This window comes from Poecilia mexicana, unplaced genomic scaffold, assembly GCF_051168715.1.
Source record: "Poecilia mexicana isolate PSO_F unplaced genomic scaffold, ASM5116871v1 scaffold_6, whole genome shotgun sequence".
Classification (NCBI taxonomy): domain Eukaryota; kingdom Metazoa; phylum Chordata; class Actinopteri; order Cyprinodontiformes; family Poeciliidae; genus Poecilia; species Poecilia mexicana.
Genome location: NW_028263375.1, coordinates 18908917 through 18931659, shown reverse-complemented (window position 1 = coordinate 18931659; position 22743 = coordinate 18908917). Strand labels below are relative to the sequence as shown.

The following is a 22743-nucleotide window of genomic DNA, read 5'->3' as shown; positions in this document are numbered from 1 at the left end:
GTTATTCTTGGGGTTATGTCTGAGCAACAGGCACTTCATTGTAGGAATCTTTAAAAAGTTGTGTGCATATATATATAGCAGTTCCTATTTATTTGGCTTTAAAAAATGGTTTAAAAGTGCTTGCTTTAAATCCTTGCTCTAAGCATAAATTTCATTCACTCTGATATCTTAACCAGAATGCTTTATTTGGCCTACCCTTGGCAGACTTTGGTTTAAAGAAACCAGGTGAATATGTTTTGTCTGACTGGAACGTAGTAACGTTTTGAAGCGGCCCGGTCAGAGTCCAGACGTCAGTCTGATAAAAGAGTGAGCAGAAAATATGTGTGCCAGGTTACAAATTTGTAGCACCTGTAAACCAGCCCCAAATATTTAGATTTTTGGCTTTAAAACACTAAATGATTTGCTTTTTCCTAACATTTTAATGGCTTCATAGAAAATTAAAGAGCAAACGGAGCCAAGAAAATGTAGAAAAAGAATAAATATTCAGAAGTCATAATTTTCAAGTAGAAATGCACAAGTTTCAGTTTTTTGCTTCTATTCTCTTAAGCGAAAATGCTCATGGTGTTTTCAAAATAGATTGGTCCAACAAGATAAAGTGTAATGAATATAAAAGTCAGCAAGTTGAAATTATATGCTTGGTTGTGTGTGTGTACGAATGCGCCGTCTGAGTAAGGCTTTCGCACGTGATTTAACGGTGGAATACATTTTATACCGCGACAAAAATAGCAGATTTACTGTGACCAGCCCACAACAGCATAAGCCCAGGGCTCACATAAATCTGCAGATATCCAGGCCTTCATTTGTTAAAGAGCAGATGGTGGGAATTCATTGCTTCTTTCCCCCTCTGTACGACGTGTTCTCCGTAAAGCTGTGATTGTACAGTCAAAGGCAGGCCTATTGTCAAGGAATGTATTTGTTAAGCAGCTCTTCCTGTGAACGCTTGAAACATGCCGTACTAAAAGATATTCTGAAGAGTTTTGGCTTGAAAATGAGAAGGAAACATTCCTGCTATGATGGGCTTCTTTTCTGTTTTGTTGCACTTAGTATTTAAGAAGGCTAGTTGCTGGAAGGTGGGACATAAATAATGAATCAAAAAGGGAGCATTTTAAAATGACTCAAATGCATATTTTGTAGGCGCAGCGGGGATTCTGCGCTTTGGCTGTATCTATCCAGTGCAGTCACCTGCCTTCAACCCTTTCCCCAATTATCTTCAAATAAAGTAGTAGTTTTTTTTTTTTTTTTTTTAGTTATAGGTAGCTGCTTAACATGATAAATCATTCCATGAGCTGCAGTTTCATTAACTTTCTTAATTACCATCTGGATCTTTGTCAGTGAAACACAGGACCTTCCCCACCAGCCTAATGGAAAACATCTACTGATCGCAGCCTGACAGGACGACGGAAAGTGTTGCCCATTAAACAGAATGATTGAGGAGATGACAGAGGAGAAGAAAGCAACACTTTAATTAGCAATGGCAACTTTATGGACGGGCAGTGGTGTGAGGTTTAGCTGCGGGATTTTAATGGCCCTGTTTTAGGACTCCTACTGGGCCAAATCCCAGACTGATGACCAAGTATTACTCTCCTTCCACCGCTGCACTTGCACAGGCTCAGCTACACAGTCATGGCCACAAAGACCTTTCAGTATCTAATAAATTTCCCTCAGTATAAATCAGCAGTGCTAAAAGTGATCTGCAGCCAGGTGTTTAAATACAATGAGCATCTCTGTGATATATCCCAGGCTAACTATGTCATTACCATTTTTCTTCCTTTTAATTTAAGTTTTTTTTTTTCCTTTGGTTGGATCAAGGTTTTCAGATCTGAAATTTGTTCAAATGCATTTTACATAACCCTTTTTATGCAATTTCTTTTACATTAATACATAACACATTTCAATACTCCACCAAAAGAAAACTTTTGTTTTGTGTTGCTAAATTACTGATCTTTCTATTTAAGCCACCTCATGATAATGAGATGACTACATTTATTTACCCTACATATGAATTTACAGCTATTATTTGTCTTCAGCACGGTCTACATGTACAACATTGACCCGATGGTGACTAAAGTTGCTGTAGGTTGTATGTATTCCAAAAGTCCAGTAACAAATTCTTAATCTCTAAACATTTGTGGAATTTGACTTTCTAGGCATTTTTCCAGCTCTAGGTAAGTGTGGGGAAATATTTTAGATATTATTTCCTGCCTTAATATATTTCTGGATTAAAAAATATGTATACATATATATAAAAGATCTAGATGTTCATGAGCAAAGTTTTGAGTTGCTTTGGTTCATTCTTTTTGTCTGTGTGCTATTCTTGCCATCCACCCGTTCTACCATTCATCCATCCATCTGTTCGTCCATCCACTTCAATCATGTGTACATTCATCTCCCTTTCAATACATTCTGGTGTAGGTGCAGATTTGGAAAATTAAAACTTACTATTGACTACTTTCGAGATGTCAGCCACATTAGGCTTGCTATAGACTTTTGCATTTGCTAAATGTGCCAAAAAAGATTAAAAGCAGATGTGCTGTCACAAACAGCACACGCACTTCCACACTCCACCAAAAGGAGGCAGGTGGCCTGCCACAACAATAACCATGCACTGCAGGACTCCTTTCCTGGCTCATTTATTTCATAGCACCAAGGTGATGTTTCATCCAACAGGTGCAGTGTGCAAGTCCTAACAGTGGAATCCTACACCCCACACATGCGTAAGTGTTCTTAGCCTGGGCACTTAACCCCAGGCTTTCTGTCAATCCACAGCATCTGTTTACTGATTTGGGTGTATTTGTGTATTGAAATGGGTGAAAATGGTGCTAAAGCATATTAAGGGGTCGGTAAGAGTAGAAATGAATTTGTAAGTGCCGTCCATTTAACGCTGGAAGGTGTTTATGAGCCCTGACTCCAGTCATACACCCATTTAAATCTAGAATTCACTTTTCCCCCACACCAGTATTGGCTCATATAATGAAATCCTCCCTCAGAACATAGCATTACTCAGGTTTCTGTCATGAGCAGCTGCTTTTGTCATTGTTCAGGACAGTGAACTTGTTTGGGTTATGTCATTCAGTAACTAATCATTTATGTTTATGTTTTCAGTGTATTTCAACAATGACCTCCATTGGGAGGGCCATACAGATTATTTTTTATTTTATCTCCATTTCTATTTCCATTTTACTCTCAGCTGCTTTTACAGCGTTCATGTCCGTGTCCTGCATACCATGCAGGCCTTGTACAGTATGTTCACTCCTTGGACAGACTTGGATAGAGTTTTAATCTACTGCTGTTTATCTGTTTCTCTTCTTGTTGGTGCCGAATGAACTAAAAACCTTTTCCAGAGAAAGACATTTTTGCTCCAGAATTAACCAAAAGACTATTTTCCATCTGTTGTTCTTGGACAACGCTCAATTTGTCCTGCTAAAAACAAGGCTATTTTTCCCAGTAGTTTTGTTGTTTAATAAAGAGGCGGTAAAATATAAGTATTAAAAAAAAAATCTTCTGACTGGCATAAACGTTATTTCACAGTGCTGTCTTCTCCTGATTACTTGACAGTAGTTAAAATGAAGCTCGACTCCAAACTACTGAAGTAAGCAGGGAGTGAGATAAATGCTTTGCTATGCTAATTGTTCTTTCATTAGCTTGTTAATTGTCACTTTGCTTTCTTTGCACCACAGCTGCAAGATGTAATTCTTGGCTTGTTAGCAGCATGTCATTCCCAGCCAAGAACTGTTTCTCAGTTCTTTGTCTGAAACATGGTGGACACTCACATGTGATCCTCTTTCTTCTGTCTACCCATAAGTTATATGAAAACAGATTACTTAAAAAAAAATCTGATTATTGGTTGACAGTCCTCTATTCTTTTCTTTGCACACACATCTCTACGTGTTTCTAAGCTTTAAGATCAAAGATTATAAGTTAAGTGCATCTCTACCTGCTGAAAAATATATTAGATGGATTCCAAATGACTGAGGTAGGATATGTCCTTTTTACAACAAAAATGATACAAAAGGAAATAAATTAATCTCTAAATACTTTACAGCTTTCTATTCATCAGCCATTTCTCCAGAGATTAGCCTCTAATGATTTTCATTGTAATAGCCTGTATGCTAGTTAAGTGACTTGTCTGCTTTGCTTTTACTACTTCGAAAGAAATCTTTGTCATGACATTTTAATAATAGGCTAACCAGATTTATCGTAAGATATAATGTCTTACTTATAGTCAAAACTTCTATTATAAATAAAGGTTAAAGAAAATGGATGGATATCTTGTTTACGTTTATACTTTCTCCTGGACCTGTGCCATCAGGTTTGTTAAAGTCTTACTCTGCTCACTCCCACAGTTATTTTATTTTATTTCATTTTTGTGTTTACGCTCTGTTGCTTCGGGCCCAACGCCAGCTGTCTGTGGGTAAGGCAGCGTTTAGGCGATAATTGGTATACCTCGCGGTGTACCTCCCTGCCCTTTGTGGAGCATGCAGACATTACCAAGAATTACACAGTTATTATTAAAGCTTGTTCTGGACGTCGGATGTTCCTGGCAAACATTTGGTTTTTCAAATCCGTCAGATATCTTTACTTCCTGTGAATTTTGATTTCAAGTGAATCTTAGCCAAACATGTAAGATCAAGATTTGCTTTAGCAGTTATTTTCCATGCGCTATATTAAGAAATCAACTTCAGCTCCTCAGGCTTGTGAGGAGTTTAATTAAAGGAAACGTGAACTTCAGTCAGTTCTGTCAGAGATTAAAAGTTCTGATTGTTAAAATGTAATAACCCATCTGAGAGTGTCTGTAAAAAGGAAGAAAAATAAATTATATATATATATATATATATATATATATATATATATATATATATATATATATATATATATATATATATATATATAATGTATTTATTTTCCTTTTGGGTATTTAAACTATTTTTTTTATTTAATTGGATTTAAATAAGATGAGAAGAGGGAGGAATACTCTGGCTTCTTTCACCACTCTGTGACGACGACCAGCATAAACTCTTTAGCCGACTTTTCTAGTAATAGCCGACCTTCGTGTCAGCGCAGTATCTTGGCTAAGCGAGACAACCCTGAGGCTAAATTGTGCCATTTCTTTCAACATTTGGTGCTCTTTAATATTTCCCCGTTGATAGTGGTTCTCTTTTCTCTCTGTTGAACTTTAAGAGTCACTTAGATTTCTTCCTCTTGCTGCTTCCCCTCAAACACATAAAAATACATACACAAACGAGTTAATACATGCATCATATGAAAAACATATTCGTTTCTTGTTTGACATTAAAGCAGCTAAGATTTGAATTTATTTTCACTAGCAAATTCTGGATTCTACATGTATTCTCTTATTATGAAGTACAAATACATTTGAAACTGTGTAACTTGGGTCAAACCTTCTGGGTGTTCTTCCACAAGCATTTCACATTGTTTTCCGTTTCCAGTAGCAGTCAGGTTCTTACTGACAGAATTGGTTTAAGTGAGTCAGTTTGCAGGTCATTTTTCTTGTCCACACCTTTTCAGCTCTCCCCACACATTTTCTATGTGAATAAACCCCAAGTTTTTTGATTCATTCCCAATTACCAGAACACACTTGATGGCAGTTATTTCAGCTAGGAGTGTGACGAGATGCTTCTGTTGAGGACCAGAGAAACATTTAAAACATGCACATATTGGTTAGGATAGTTTTTGGTTTTTTCCCCTCTGATCATCTAAATTCCGATTTGAATTTTGTATTTTCTCGGATTATCTTTGTGTGATAGTTGTTTGACAATCTGAAAAGTGGGTAACAAAAAAGCAAAAACAAAAAATATGTAAGGAGGCAAATACTTTTTTCACTGCACTGTACACACTTGAGATAACTCTGTAATTGACAAGGTATTTCCATTACACAGAGTTGGGCCTCCACTTACTCAAGCTGATCGGACTGTATCTCCCCGCATTCATTGCTTTGGAGACCGTCATTGGCTGATATCACCCCCGCAGTAAAACTCTGCGCTGGAAAGATAAGATTTGTCTTTGGAGTGTAACCTCTGACGGAGGCACACATGCGTGAACTGTTCTTTGAAACCTTCGAAGTGTAACCTGAAGAACTATTAAGAATTGCTGTCCATGCATCCAGCTTTTCTAAAGCTCTGTAAGGTTGAAGCTGAGAATTGGGAAACCCTGCGGCAGAAGCTCGTTGGGAGCATCAGGACCGAGTCGACTTGCAGTTTCCTTCTTTGTGCGTCCAAATCAGCAAACAAACCAACTCCATTCCCCCAAAGACTCTTATAGCTGTTCTAGCTATTGAACTGTTCCTTTGAACTGGATTTTGGAGATTGTTTCAATCTACCTGAGGTTGATCACCTCAAAATAATAATAATAATAATAAATTCAAGTGTCTGGGCTTTGACAAATTAGTTAAATAAGATGATTTAGCCATCTTTTTTTATGTTGGCTTAATGCTTCTTATTGAAGACTTGCTGTTAAAATGCTTTGTGAAAACTGCCACGTGTTCAAACTTTTGTATCCAAGTTAGAGTTTGAATAACGTGCATTGAGTGATTGATTGATTTCAGTGTTTCATTTTGTTCATCATAAGCCATTAGGGATTTGATCCTTTACTCTTTACTCATTTTTCTTCCCCTCAGTAGTTTGAGGCATGCTGGTGGTTTAAGAGTAGAGTTATTGACAGGATGTTTTGACTGTAAGGTTGAGCTAGTTTGTTAATAAATATTCAGACTTCAACTTTATTAATAATTTCATCAATATTAAATTATGAATCATACATATTAAAAATGACATAGGTCAAACGTTGCCACAATTCTCGTTTCCCCAACAATACGCAGTTATGGGAGATGAAAGACCTTAAAAATCAACAAATGATGAGAATACATGCCATACATGTAACATAAAGAGAAGGCAGGAGCTTTTTGTGCATTAAATTAAATTAAATCAAACAGTATCAGCAGCTGTTAATGTTTTGTCCAGTTTCTCCTTAATGATTGTAAGTAGCTGTTTCTGCCTGTGTGCTGCAACCCCTGAGGTTGTACAAAAACAGTTACAGCACTCTGCAAATGTTGTCGTATTGTCGTGTCAGTTGGGTGAAGGCAAACCTTTTCAGAAATCGTATGTTGCCTTAACTTTTTTTTTGTCTTCTTTTGACTTTCCCAGCTCACTTTTCAAGACGGAAATAATGACAAAATGGCGAAGCGTTTTGTGGCCGGCTGAGCCGCGCCCCGCTGCGACTCAGCGTGGCGTTGTCGCTGTGCCCTTGTTTGATGTTCCTATGTTTGTGTCCTTCTGTGGGCACCGTATGGGTCCCTCAGTGTCACCGCATCAACATGGCTGCGAACTGCTGATATGAGCTTTAGATTCAGTACGGGAGAACATAACCTGTTGCTGATGAAATGCCCCTTCATCTAAGTGGGAGGGTGTTGTGTGTACAAACACTATTGTGGGAGTATTTGCATTGGGCCTGAGGTGGGTGTTTATATTTATATTCTCTAAGGAAAGGTTGGAAAATGACCTGTCTCCCATGATTACATCCTTGGTAAGTGGAAGTGACGAGGTAATTGTGAAATCTATTTAGGAGAATTGTTGCCTGTCTCTCTTCCTTCCTCTCGATGCTCCTCTGGTTCAGGTCATTAGTTGATTCCTGTCTATTTTTTCCCTTCCTCTCCACTCTTTGTCATCTTTTTTCGTGTTCTTGTTTTGTTCACAGTCTGTTTTCATTTTTCTCTTGTTTACTCCATTCCCTGGCTCTTTACAGCGCCGGATTTCATACTCTTGCTGGAAAATGTTTCACTCTGCTGTCTTTGCTGTCGCAGAATAAGTGAGTTTGTAGGGAAAAAAAACAAACAAACAAAAAAAATTCAGCATCAGCCAAATCCTGTGATTTTGAGATGCCTAGTAACAGAGAGAATGTCACTTAGCTGACAATCAGCCATGAGGGATTCCTGTTCATGTTCAGGTCGTGTTCTTACGCAGGTGCCTTTCTTGTGTGTCTCATTCAGTGGCGGCCGTTCCTCCCAGGTCTGAAGTATGAAGTGATAGACTCAGCTTACATCTCCCTCTACACAGGTAAGGACATTATATATATATATATATATATATATATATATATATATATATATATATATATATATATATATATATATGCAACCCAACCCTACTCAAAAAAATAAAGGGAACACTCACATAACACATCCTAGATCAGAATGAATGAAATATTCTCATTGAATACTTTGTTCTGTACAAAGTTGAATGTGCTGAAAACAAAATCACACAAAAATCATCAATGGAAATCAAATTTATTAACCAATGGAGGCCTGGATTTGGAGCCACACACATAATTAAAGTGAAATGTTCCCTTTATTTTTTTGAGCAGTATATATATATATAATATACACAAAAACCTTTCATATCAGTTTATTTACGACCAATTTTTATAAAAAAAAAAAATTTGGTTCTGGGTTGTTTTTTTGTTTGTTTGTTTTTTACTTTTAAACAACAATGGGCTTGCTTACCATTATTATATTTTGAAATATTCTTTGTTATACTTGGTCTTTGTTTTGCTTGCATGTAATCTTATCACATACAGAAACAATTTGAAATGTAGGACTGAGCATTGACATTTCAACAGAACTAGGCTGGTTTATTGTCTGTCTTCCATTAAATGTTGATTTGATCATATATTTTGGATCATTGTTCTGTTGAATAGTTAAAGACTCAATTTCAGTGTTCTGGCAGCGTTCGGCAGATGATAAAATATATATATATCTTCAAAGCTATAAATATAGGATTATACTCTGTCTATAAAAACATCTACAGCGGGGGGGACAGGGTTTACACACAATACATAATCCAGAGATGTCATTGGATGTGGCCGACACCGCACATGCTCTGTGTCACGGTATTTGCAGCAAAGCTAAGAACTCTGCACTCTGAGTAGGTGCTTAACCTCTGCAGCACCAAGAATAGCAATGTGTCACAAGGCATCAGTTACACTGAAAGCGGAAAATGCCTGCTGCTCCAGAAATGATGCGCAGAGTTGTCAACTTGAGCAAAACCGCAGTGTTGCTTGGCTGTGAGCCAAACCCCGCGGCCTTGTTTATGACGAGCTGCGACAGAGAAGAATGGGGCCTCGTACATCCCAAGAGGTCACTCGCTGGATTCGGGCATTACCTTCTCATCATCTCCCAGCAGCCATCCATCCTGTCCTCCTGTGTCACACCCTCCCTCCTCACTAGTTCACGTTACGTACACAGGCCAGAAAGCGTTTGAGATTCATTCATGTTTGTGAAATTATGCCACCGTGTGTGGGGTTCGCATGTGTGCTTGGCGCAATTTAAGAACAAGAGAGGGGAAGTTGTATCAAAGTAATTCTATTACATTTTCATTTTTAATAAAACCTTAAGAAATATCCTTTTTAAAAGGACAGCCTATTAAAGATTCACATTATGTCTCATGGATGCAAGTCAAATTGGTTTCCTTTGAATCTAAAAACTGATTTTTCTCGTTTTATCTTGGAAAATTAAACCTGATAGTGCAAAACAGTAGAAAGCTTTCCGTGAACTTGAAGAGCACTTTAAATAAGAAAATTCTATCATTTCCTATAATTATTTTTTCTGATCTAGCCAGAAATAGTAGAGCTGATTTAAACTGGATGCTTTTGCAGCATGCAGATGTTATGCTTATCCCCTAAATTGTCAATTAGATTGATGTTTTCCACTTTATAAACTTTGTGTTAGCTAATCCACATTTTTGATCTGTGTTTGGGATTATCATCTTGTTGTACCACTCAAAACTGTCCACGTTTTAACCATCTCATTGTCAGTTTGAGGTGAAACTTGAAGAATGTCATTGTTTTACCCAGTTTGTGGAATCTAAGAGTACCACTGGAAGCCCACAGCATGATGCCACAGCTACCATGCCTGACAGTTTACACAAAGTTCTTCAAATGTAATTCCTCACATTGACATCGCCAAACCTTAAAAAGTGCCAATTTACGAGATGTTTGTTTTGTTGTTGTTACTCCGATGAAAAAAGAAATCCCCAACAAAATCTGAAGTTTCCTACTTCAAGACATACGCAGCGGAGTGATCAAAAAGTCTTATTGTCAAACAAAAAGAAGCTTACAAAGGCTTACTTTGTGTACCATATGCACATATAGACTCAGGGTGTTGCACAGTTGACCCTTGTGAGAATGGCAATGGTGCTGACCACCCTGTTAATTACAAATCATGTCTTCCATAAGCCCTTGCTCCCGATTTGCCATTAATCACACATTCTCTCTCCTCCCTCCCTGCTATCGATTGCTGTTATTATGGCCGCTCTGCTCTGGATTTCTTTTGACCTCCAGATTATTTTTCAATGTTTCTCTTTTTGTTTTTGCTACTGTTGCTCTTTATTCATCAGATTACTTTTTTTTTCTTCTCACCTTCCTCCTGCTAGCTTTTTGACCTTATGCACCCTGTCAATAACTGTGACATTGACAGGATTTATTGATTAGAAGGAAACTTTGTAACAGACAAAATCACATTGATAAGAAAACCGCCATGGTTTCTTTGTCCCCAGATGAGTCCAGTCTGAAGATGAACAGCGTGGATCACATCCCTCAGACTTTGGCCAGTCACATCCATCTCCCAGCAGAATTTCAGCCACAGGGTCTGGAAGGAGACATGATCACACCGCATGGAGCTGATATGCTGAGGCCAGACCCCAGGGATACTTTCTACAGCAGTATGTCTGCCATTCAGAATTTTACCCTGTTTGCCTTTTCCACAACGTTTCATCCTGAATTTCTGGCTTCTCGTTTCCTCTTCCTGTCTAATTAACTGCACGGTTCCCAGCGGACTCCTTCTTGCTGCATTCAGCATTGCTGTAATTTAATCAAACTGCTGGCATTTCTTTTTATGTTTCCTGCTTTTGATATTTTCCACTTTTGACCCTCTTGACTGTTAATGTCTTTATGTAAATTTCAAGTCATAATTCTTTCGCAAACTGTCGAGTCATTTCTGTCTCTCTCTTCAGCCCCAGTGATTGACCCCTCTCGGCTGCAAAACGTTCTTCCAGCCTGTCTCTACTCTCCAACCTACGTAGTCAAAGATTTTCCCATCGCCCGATACCAAGGCCTTCAGTTTGTAAGTCAAAAAGAAGTGTTATGTGCTTTTGTTTTAATACCACTGGTGTTTACAGATGACATTGTGGACTCTATTGCAGATAAATGTGGCCAGAGTTAAAGTTTGATTGTGGGATCTGAGAAGATTTTGGACAGGTCTGGATGTTTTATTTGGAAGGAAATGCTTGTGGTCCATACATATTAGTCACATGCAGTAACAAGGCAGGGAGACCTTTCTGCAGCACCCTCAGTTTTACTGTCAGGAATTTTAGCAGCCCTCAGTTTCAGTATTGTTTTTCATCTTGTTGCAGTTGACTGGGCTTCATTTGATTGATACATTTTTACCAACTTCCTTTATGAACTGAATTTGATTGCACATTATATCAAATAAGACCAAATCAAAAATGTAATTGCGTTTTAATTTATCTTTATGATTGGATTAAATTGATTTAGTCATATATTTCCATATATGAGTTAAACCTGTTAGTCTTGTAAAGTGGTCTTAGATTAAATTTGATTAAAACTGAATCAATATTATTATTATTTTTTTTAAATAATGCTGGTCTTATGTAAAAGTCCAACTATGTCTGGGAAGGACTTAACCACTGTTTCAGCATTCTAAGTATGCCTTTATTTGGGAGTTCTGAAATTGAATCTAAACCAAAGGGCACAAAACAGAAAGAAATAGGAGCACAAAAATGATGTAGGTGTGAGCATAAACACAGAATCAACAAACTCTTTGTGTCAATAGGTAAAAGTGGCAATTGTTGGGCTCTACTCCCCTCTGTGGGAGTACAGATGTTACTGCAACAGATATAAACATGGGAAGTGTTCAACCAAATCTCCTCACTGTAAATTAGGCTTACTGGTTAAATTAATAAATGTGTATTTGCAAGAAAAACTGTTTAAATCTCTCTCTCTCTTTTTTTTTTTTTTAAAAAGTCGCAACTAATTTGAAGTTTGAAGATTTAAAGTGAAAAGAACAGTGGCTTCCCTGCTTGGGCATGTTAGAAAGAGGAAGCTATCAACTCCCAACATTAGATATCTGAGGAGACAAGTGGTTTAAAATCCTGAAAGGGCTTCAGACTTCACAACTGTGTCCTGGCACAAAAAAGTCAGCTCCACTCTGCCCGCTGCTTATTAAACAAGTCAAGGGGCTTTTGGGATTCTGTTCTGGGTTCGCATAAATTAAAACTGGAATGTTTCGATTCAGTGGATCAGTGGCAAGCCCCGCAGGGGGAAGAATGAAGCTTCCCCCGGAAAGAACGCCATGCCTACAGAGATGCTTTGCAGTGGCTTAGAGAAGCTCTGGGGCTGCTTTGTTTCCTTTAGTGCTGAAAACCTACATGGTGAGGATTCAGTCAAATATCAGGAAATCCTATGAGAAAATGCCATGCCGTCTGTGAGGAAGGTGAAGCTTACACCATCAAATAGGACGATGATTTCAGTCGTATTTCAAATTCCACCAATGCATGATTTCAGAAGAAATCCTGAAAGACACGAGAGTATTCATTGCAGTGGTCTGACTTGAAACATATTCAAAATCTCTGATGAGATTTAAAAAAAAAGATGGTTGCAGGATACAAAGCCAATAATATTAGTGAATTTCAACAAAAAAAAATTTAAGGCCTTTGTCTTAAATTCACTAAAAATTCTTCATGAATTATTCCAGAAGCTGTTCTGTAGCTTTAAATCGGTGGTTGGTTACTTGTAGATTAGATGTGATGCCAAAACGGTTGATAGCTAATCATTAACACTCATCTTTTAATTAAATGTGAAACAGCTAAAATTTCAAACCATCTCCTTGCACAAGCATGTATTCAATAATAGAGTTGTGTATGACAGTCTGGACTGAGATGCGACTCTTTTTCAGGTCTACCTATCTTTTGTCTACCCTAACGACTTCACACGTCTCACCCATATGGAACGGGAAAACAAATGTTTCTACAGAGAGTCTCCTATCTACTTGGAGAAGTAAGCACATTTAGCTTTATCTGTTTGAGAGACAAACAAACATTTGTCTATGTCTTGAATAAACAAACAGCTACGCAGAAAAGTGTCCTAGCGACCTTCATGGTACAAGCTTAGGCAAACTCTCTTACTTACGGCCTCCACTTATAAACCTACGAGTAACCTTCAGTTAATGTACGTGGTCATTTGTGGGTGCTTCTTCTTCCTTTGTCTGCCAGATTTGGTTTCTATAAATATATGAAGATGGATGAGGAGGAAGATGACAGACTGTTCTTTTTCCCCAACCCAGATGGTAAGTTATAATGAGCAAACACATACTCCTTACAATAATCCCTGCACACACACACAAAAAAAAAACACACAAACCTGCAGCTTGTATTTGAACAAATGTTCGCACTGTATCAACTTTGAATCTCCTTCATTTGACAACAGACTTTCTTGAAGAAGAGGAGGTCGTGGATGCAGAGGACGAGGCAGAGATTGTTGGCACGCATTTGCCCAGAAAACCTTCTCATCCAAGCCAGTCCAGTCATATGCATAATTCTTCCCATCAGCACTCAAAAACTGGGGCCACACCTGCAGGCAGAGAGGAAGAGGAAGGTAAAGAAGATCTAAAAGAAGAAGAAGAGGAGGAGGTGGGAGAGGTCAACAGTATCATACGTCACAGAAAAAGAAAACAGTCTTTTCACAGGGATAGACAGAATGATGAGAGGGTTCTGGACAGAGACTGGGGAAGGGATCATACTCGTGGAAATATGAGACAAGATACAAGGAAAGGACTTGAGGAAGACCAACCCATAGCTCTGTTACCAGATGTGGACAGTGTGGTCAGGGGTCGCACTTTGTCCTGGGTCTATACTGGTCCTGCAGACCAAGACCTGAACAAGAAAGCCAAAGCACAAGGTGGGAGAGGTGATCTTGAGGTACCTCCTAAAATTAGCAAGTCTTCGCTCCTTTTTCCCCAAAAAACCTCCCTATCTGCACTCACCAGCAGAACGAAGCAGATCCTCAGCAACTCTGCCCATAGCAACTACCCCCATACTAACAGTAACAAGCCTGTTGGGAGCAAGAAGGAGAAGAGAGAGGAGAGCAAGATCTACATTACCAGGCCTCGTCCTGCGAAGGAGAGAGAAAAAGAAAGGGAACAGCGACGGGAGAGGAGGGAAGAGAGGGCATCTCGACATCCTAGAGAAGTTTTCCCTGGAGTATTTTTGTACCAAACTGGGAAGACCACAAGGCTGGTAAACCTGGGTCAAAGAAGACATGGTGGAAGGGGTGGGTCAGTTGTTAGGCACCTTATTGGTGCCCCTCAACTTTGGCACAGCCCTCCTACTAAGGACAGTAAGGCATCAGCACATAACAAAAGTGTCAACATTCAGAGTGAAACTGCAGAAAAGACTTTTAACAAAGCAGCAATGACAAAACAGCTAGAAAAAATCAAGAGGAAAGGGGAATCTCGAGATTTAAGGACTGCTGTCACAGCTGACCTGCCCAGTAAAAGAGATATCCAGATCCCTTTGTCCTACCACCAAGAGCCTCCTCCGACCCCGGCCTCTGAAACAAGGTTAAGCTATACAGAAAACACAGTCCACAGTCAGTTACGGGTCACTTCTTACCTTAGGACCTCAGAGATTACCGAATCTCAGCATCAGCTAAACCCAGACTCCCACCTCACTGACATCGATCAAGATACAAACCGCTCTAATCCTGATCCCAACCCCAATCCAGAGCAAGAGCTGGAACCAGAGGAGGGAGAAATGTCAGATTACAGCTACGAGGAGGTCGAAGTCCGGCCAGGTTGGGCAGAGGAAAGCATCAATTGGCAGAGGACGTTCTCAGTTAATCCGATGGACTTCGAGCTACTGCGATCGGACTGGAATGACCTGCGCTGCAATGTGTCCGGCAACCTCCAGCTGGCGGAAAGCGAAGTGGTGGACGTGCTGGCACAGTACATGGAAAAACTCAATGAACGCAATGGAGGGTAAGGGTGAAGGTCCAGATCATGACTTCCCAACTCTTCTCAAGTGCTTCTACCATGCATGTCTTAGACGCATCCCTTTTCCAACATGCTTGAATTACTGAATGAATGGTTGACCCAGGCTTCTGCAGTGTCGAATGGTATATTAATGAGATAATTCAACTATAATATTAGTGTGTTGGAGGAGGGATTTCGGAAATTTTACAAGTTTAAACAAACCACTTTTGTTCCAGTTTCTATTTCAGACAGATTGTTTTTGCAACAACCATCCTGGGTTTTTCTTAAGGTTTTTTTTTCGTGTGTTCTCCAGAATCTACACCCTGCTAAGAATCATCAATGTTGAGAAGCGCCGCGATTCGGCAAGGGGAAACCGATACCTGGTAGAGCTGGAGTTGATGGAGAGAGGACGCAGCGTGGTACGGCTTTCAGAGTACATTTACCTGCTGCTGCACCGTGGAAGGCAAGGAGAGGAAAGCGTGGAGAACACAGACTCCGCTCCGGCCTCTGCGCCGCCCCCGCTTCCCTCTGCGTCTGCAACCAGCTTCACCACCCAGCATCCGTCTCCTTCCACCAGGTCCTCGGTGCGGCCCGGCGCGACACCGTGGAGCACTGCTTACGCTAAGCCTCTTCTCTGCCAGCCTGTCATGCTGCAATGGAGGCGAGATGTCATGGTGCACTTCGTGGTGCCGGGTCAGTCAAAAGTGTTTCTTGCTCAAAAAAAATTTAAGTGCATCATGAAAGAGACTGTTTAAAATATGCTCTTTATATCTAAAAGTCACATTTTTTTGTATGCATTTTTGTCCTGTAGTGAAAAACCAGGCTCGCTGGGTGCAGCAGTTTATTTCTGACATGGAAAATCTTCACCAGCAAACAAAGGACGACAACTTCAGCATCATTATTGTCGATTTTGAGAGTGAGGACATGGACGTGGAGCAGGCTCTCAGAGAGAGCAGAGTGCCAAAGTGAGTGTTGGGAGATGTTTTGTAACATGACACAAAAGAAAAGAAAAAAAAAGAAAACCCTTAGAGCTGTTCAGAAGTTTTAAAAGTTCCATAATGGTTACAGAGATTTTGAGATTTATTTTATATTTTATTTTTTTTACAATGTAACGCTGCATTAACAAGCTTTCTGAAGGTTGTGGTATTGTAATGGGCTGGCTGCTGTAGCTTTCACATAGTGTTTTTATACAAGGCAGTCATTCTGGTTTTTCAGGTCAGTTAGTAAAAAAAAAAACCTTCTCTTTCGACTTCTAACTTGGAAATTTCATTTTTTAGCAAATTGGAATTATATCACAACCAACCAATGCCAATGGAAAACTTTTTTTTCTTCTTTTTTAATCTTTTAAGATTAACACAAGAAACAGAAAAACTCCGTATCTGTTTATTCTGCTTTAAAAAATATATATATATATACCAAGGTGGGGATGCTTGGGAAAACATGGTATTTACTGAGGTGGTACTTGTTATAAATTGTTAGAGGACCACTGCCTTAAGGCTCCCTTCAGGGGGGTTCATTTGATGTTTTTATATGGATTTGTTTTGGCAGATATGAGTACCTCAGAAGAGAGGGAAACTTTGAGCGCTCGGCAGGGCTGCAGATCGGCGTGGACACCATTAAGGTTAGAGAAACAAACACACCGAGGGAAGACACGCTGTGTGAGCTGGCAGGGTAAAACCCCCTTGCCCAAGGTCAGGCAGTGACCACTCGACCTTTTATGGCTGACAGGCAGATGGAAGGAACATTCATGCATAATGAATCTATCACTGCCGGGCCGGTCTGTCACGCTTTGCGGATCGCCCACGTCTCTGAGCCCCCTCCTGCTTCCTTTGACCATCTCCCACTGAGCCAAGCCTGGGATGGCAGGGAATTGCTTAGACGGGAAGCGTCATCCCCTCTGCTTTGTGTATGTCAAAGCTGTCACATCCATTTCTTTTTATGGCTTATTTGTGTGCATACGGCCCTGCTGCATTCTCCGTTGGTTTCTCGATCACACATCCGTGCACACCGATCCAGACAGGGCTGAGAGCTGCCCAAAATCTGGATAGACGTTGATCCGCCATTTGGGTGTCAGGTCCGTCAGTATGAGATGACAGAGTTGTCACTCACGTCTAAGTGACCTCTGGGATGTTTACGTTAAGACGAGCTACTGATGCCAAGCTCACACTTCTCCCCTGTTTCAATCTTAAAATACCAAATTAGACACAAGTGACCAATCACTCACATTTACATCCTTTCAGCACTTCCTTAGAGCAGTGTTATCCTATGGGGGGGATACAAATAATTAAACCTAATGATGCTTAGATTGATGGAATATTTTTATTTTTCTACTGCAGGACAGTCACAGTATAGTGTTTCTTTGTGATCTGCACATTCACTTCCCTCTGAACATCTTGGAAAGCATCAGGAAGCACTGCGTGGAAGGACGCCTGGCGTTTGCTCCCATCGTCATGAGGCTGAGCTGTGGTAGTTCACCTCTGGAGCCTAATGGTAAGACACAACTGCAAAAAAAAAAAAAAATGAAACATCTTTGCACATCTAAAAGATTTTTTATGAATTCTTGATTTGACAATCTCTTCTTCACATGGCAATCTTGATTCTTTCACCAATTTGGACTGCTATTCAGTGGGAGCCTGGCTGCTTTTGTCTCACAGGTTATTGGGAGGTTAATGGCTTTGGGCTGTTTGGAATATACAAGTCAGATTTTGACAAGATTGGAGGAATGAACACCGAGGAGTTCAAAGACCGCTGGGGTGGAGAGGACTGGGAACTTCTCGATAGGTATATTAATTAAATGAAATTGTACATAAATAATTCCCTTTCAAAAATTACGTCCCTTTCTTGTGACCTTTTTTCTTTCTTTCCATGCGTTCCTTCCTTTACTCTTCCTTGTTTTTGTCGTGCCCTGCTCATATTACTTGCATCTTGCTTACTTTCGTTCATTTCTTTTATTCTTTATATTCCGAATGAATCTTTACATGTCAAGAAAGCTTCACTGTATTAGATTCTCACACATAAATGGTAGTTTCCGAGGTATTAAATGTCATGTAGAGAGGAAACATTGTTATGAAAGATGAGAAAAGGAGTAGTGTATTTATTGCAGCCAATGTCATAATAACGTTGCCACTGCATGATTTTTTTATTTTTATTGTGTGCAATCCTGTCTCTAACCTTTTTTCGGAGACCCTAAAAAGCACGCCACAGCATCAAGCTCACGTGGGATCCTCATAATTCCATGTGCATGAACATAACCATGTATAACTCCAAATGTTTTTAGGTCTTAAAAAATATAATACATCTACATTATTCACATATCCTTCATTGTGACTGTGAATTGGCCAACATAGATTTTCTTCTTTTGACTTTTTATCCCGACTTGTTTGCTTCTTGATATTACATTTTCCCCTTGTTCTTGTAAAGACGTTATAATGCTACAATATTTTTTAAGTCATTCTAATTCCATAAAGCACATTCAGAAAAGATAAATAAATGTGCAGAAGCACTTTTTAAAGCAAACCTTTCTTTATCTTTACATCGTTATTTAGTTGTTTTCAATATACGCAAATATATATATATATATATATATATATATATATATATATATATATATATATATATATATATATATATTTTTTTAGTTCTTCTCCTCAGCCTTAGAATATTATCAGAATATTTAATCAGTCTAATTAAATAAACCCCCACAAAAAACTAAAATCTCAGCAAAAACAAGCAGAATTTATTTTTCAAAGTGTTTCAGTATTTTGTAATAATTAAACACTGAGCTCAAATTGGATTAAATGAAAACTATTTTACATCTTAGTCTGTCAGATTTTGATATAATTCTGGCCTTAACTATGTAAGGCAACTTATTGAATGCGAGTTTACTTACCTGAATGTTTCCTCATCTCTTCCTACAGAGTGCTGCAGAACGGTTTGGAAGTTGAAAGACTACGTTTAAGGAACTTCTTCCACTACTATCACTCTAAAAGAGGCATGTGGAATTCTCAGAACAAGAAAACTTCAAAAGGATAGCTCTTTATTTTGGCCAGAGCATCCTAAACCCGATCTGCGAGACCCACTGTGTGTTACAGAGAGACCAGTAAGAGCTCACTCACTGCCTGAACTCTGCCCGTTTTTTTTTAAAACTGGCTCCAATGAGAGACTCGTCTGTTTCGCCACTGGGTTCTGTTGCAAATTTTGTCTGGGTGAGGAAACTGAGTCCAAATGGGAAATTTGGAGGCATCGCTCTCTCTCTCTCTCTCTCTCTCTCCGCAGACAGACCTGAGTCATCACTTCGCCTCACTGACGGATTTACTGTACAGAGAAAAGTTATTTTTGTCTTCTTTCTCTGTCCTAATTGGTGCAATTTTTTTTTTTCAAACAGAATGGAAAGCAGCTGTTTTGTGTGGACACGTGCGTGCAAGCAAGTGTGTGTGTGTGTGCGTGCGTGTGAGTGAGTGAGTGAGTGAGTGACTGAGTGCTGGTTATGTGCTATAATTACAGGAAGCACCTTTTTTTTCTAACAAGATGTAAAAAAAAAAACAACCTAAGACCTTTTTCTAACTCGCTCTTACAGTAGAGCTAAATAGAATGTGCATCAAAATGTTATCTCAGTATGATTCACGTACAGTAGCTCGAGTAGAGGAGCTGTGTTTGGTTGCGCAGTATTTCTAAATGCATTGACTACTATTTGCTGGGTGACGGAGGTGCTGAAATTCTTCTTGCAATGGCAAATGTCACAAAATGGGTGGAGGAATATTTTTTCCAAGAAATATTGAGATACATCATCTTTATATCTCTTTCTTACCTAGTGAATCTCTTCATTCTCCGTTACTTTCGCTCTCTGTCGTTTTTTTGATGTCAAGGTATTTTTAAATGCTCCTAAATGTTGCTTTCTAATGTAGGAATAAGATGCAAATGGCTATCAGTGAGAACTCGGTTTGAGTTTATTTGCGTTTTATGCTGCTGTTATTTAAATGCAAGGTTAATTTATCCTGATTTAGTGATGATGCAGTAACATGCGTGGGTGCTCCTCTTTGGTTTCTTTGAGTACACTTGAAGTTATCATCTTTAACCTCTACAGACAGGAAACTTTATGCCCTCCCTACCCCTAGCCTCTGTCTGATCTGGAGAAAGGAGCAGTAAATGCAGCGTAAAAATAAATGAATAAATCTTTTGCAGTGTTTGAGCTAATGTACTGACAGCTGAGCATTTATGGCATTACAGTGTTTGCTAAATATTTAGCAACCCTGATAAAGATGCGGATAAAGCCTTAAAATAAATTTGTCTTTTAATTTATTTAATCTATTTTTTTTTTTCCTAGAAAAAAATCTGCCTTAATTTGAGTACATTTACTCATTGGCAAAAAAAAAAAAAAGAAAAGTGTAAAAAAACAAATGTTTTCTTTAAAGTTTTCACAACTTTAAAATTAATAAACATGAAATAATCTTTAATTTATTTATTGCGTGTTTAACTTGAACAGAGATTTTATGATTTTTTACACTACCTGTTGTTTTCCAGAGGTATACCCATATATATTATGCCCTTATTTTATGCCCAGTGTTTTAAAGAGGGCCATTGTGTGCTCAAAACTCTCAACATGAAATTTGCAATTAAATGTTTGGTGGGGGTTTTTTTGTTTGTTTTTTTTTAGTTGTATATTTTTCAAAGCGAGCTAATGCAACTGAATTGGGAGATGAATTTATTTTAAAGATTTTATGCATCTTTACACGGACTACCAAGAATTGTGATTTGAAGAGATTAAAACTACTTTTACGAGAATGTCTACGAAACGCATCAGCCGTCTTTCGGTTGAAGAGAGCAGCTTACGTGCTTGTGTGTTGATACTCGGCTGTTTCACAAATGTGTGCCTTTATCAGGGTTTGGCTGCAGGCAGTTTCATTTTTTTTTTTTTTACTATTACTCTAAACTCCATAGAAGGCAGGGACAGACTAAAATACAAAATTATTTATCAACAAACTGTATTGTCACTGTAAGCTCGGTTACACTGTAATATGAGGATTTTCTATGTTTTATTTGATGGCTTATTGACATGTCGGTGTATTTTCGTGTGTCACGCTAAATGAGAAAGGGTAGACGTAAACACTGAAAACAACTGAGTAGGAGCAGACGGGGTGATTGAGATTGGGGAGCAGCTGCAGTCTAACAGGATCCCACCCGCTCCCATTATTTTGTCTGGAGGCTGTCCTTTTAATGGTTGTTATACTAAATGGCATCATCTGGGGAGTTTGAGATCGGACATATACAGTATAAGAGCTAACGATCTGATATTGACTTCTTGATTGTCAGAATTTCCTCTAAGAACCTTTTTATCTGCTACAGGAAAAAAAAGGCCTATGCTGTACATTATTTAACAGTGACATGTGACTATTTAAAAATAAAAGAAACAAGCAAAGTACAATACAGTATATATATAATAAAACTTTAAATAGGAAAATACATTCTGAGGTAATTTCTGTGAAATTGTTTTGTAGAGAAAAGGTTTTAAGAATGTATTGTATCTTTATTTTGATTTGTCATTTTTTGCAAATAAAATTTTATGCCTATGTCTGGAAATATATTTTACATTTGTTTGGTCTACTTTGGGGAGTGGATTGGTTATTTCAGGTTATGTTTGACAGTCTGAAATGAAGATAAAGTGACATACACGTTTGTGCCTCATCTCGCCACATGGTGGTGCTCAAACTACATACACTAACACACAAAAGAGTTTGGAACGCATAAACTAGCGAAAATGTCCGTGAAAGATTTTCTTAAAGGTGGGGTTATTTAGTTGTGAGAGGGGGAAAAAATGATCAAATTAATTAAAATCCACTAACTACAGATGTTCATAGGCTACTCCTGAGACTAGTATGGAAAAAAAGTACAAAACCCTACATTCACCACACAGCAAATATGTTTTCACTATAGCAGTCAGATGAATGTTAAATCAATTTATCATAAGACCAGTGCAGTGGAAAATAATTAAACATGTTGTGTGTTTATTCAGAGTTTACATGATTTTGGACTTCACTTAACGTTTGTGGATTTGCTCACACTCCCTGAGTTTGCAGATTTGTTTTGTGTGGCGTGGAGAGACCATGAGGTAAGACTTATTAGTCATTGTGCCTGCAGGCTGGTTGAGACAGGAGTTAACCTCTTCTGATCAACTCTCACGAGAGGTTTTAATTAACAGCACAGTACGGGCTGGTGTTATCATGACTGAACAGCTTACATCTCCCAGTTCCCCCGAATGAATGACTCACAGACTGTATAGTTCGTAGATATGTAATGTGTGTAAATCATTTCAAATACAGTGTTCATACCTCTGGAAACTTTTCACATGTTACAACAAGCTTGAGATTGAACCCGTGCCTCAATCTCAAGTCTTTTGCAGCCTCTGATGGGTTTTCTTTCAGGGTTTCTTGATATTAAGCTCTAACCAATTTTTCCATCAACTCTTGGCATTTTTTCTGTCTTTGCTGAAGAAAAGGCATCCCCACAGCAAGATGCTGCCAGCAACATGTTTCACTGTGGTGGGATGGTGTTTTCTGATTGATGTGGAGTGTCAGTTACTGCTGTACTGACCAGTGTTCTGTGAGTTGTTTCAGTCATAGAACAATAAGAGATATTATTTTAAAACCTAGCTTTGTTTTAAACCTCAGAGTAACTTGTTCCAACACTTGGTGTGC

At 38.8% G+C, this 22743-nt stretch overlaps 1 protein-coding gene across 1 annotated transcript; it reads left to right on the top strand.

Annotated features, from left to right (window-relative positions):
* The first annotated feature begins 7521 nt into the window (after positions 1–7521).
* On the top strand, positions 7522–21630 carry LOC106933230 (N-acetyl-beta-glucosaminyl-glycoprotein 4-beta-N-acetylgalactosaminyltransferase 1-like). Its single transcript, XM_088006731.1, has 13 exons — positions 7522–7536; positions 8000–8066; positions 10563–10727; positions 11019–11128; positions 12980–13080; positions 13296–13369; positions 13510–15058; positions 15366–15745; positions 15864–16017; positions 16601–16673; positions 17389–17542; positions 17707–17833; positions 18970–21630. The coding sequence occupies exons 1-13, from the start codon at positions 7522–7524 to the stop codon at positions 19082–19084; spliced, it is 3084 nt and encodes a 1027-aa protein (XP_087862857.1). The 3' UTR covers positions 19085–21630.
* Positions 21631–22743: the final 1113 nt, after the last annotated feature.

Coding starts and splice junctions, on each gene's coding strand:
- LOC106933230 (XM_088006731.1), top strand. Junction 15,059..15,365: donor CTCAATGAACGCAATGGAGG/GTAAGGGTGAAG, acceptor TGTGTTCTCCAG/AATCTACACCCTGCTAAGAA. Junction 17,834..18,969: donor GACTGGGAACTTCTCGATAG/GTATATTAATTA, acceptor CTCTTCCTACAG/AGTGCTGCAGAACGGTTTGG.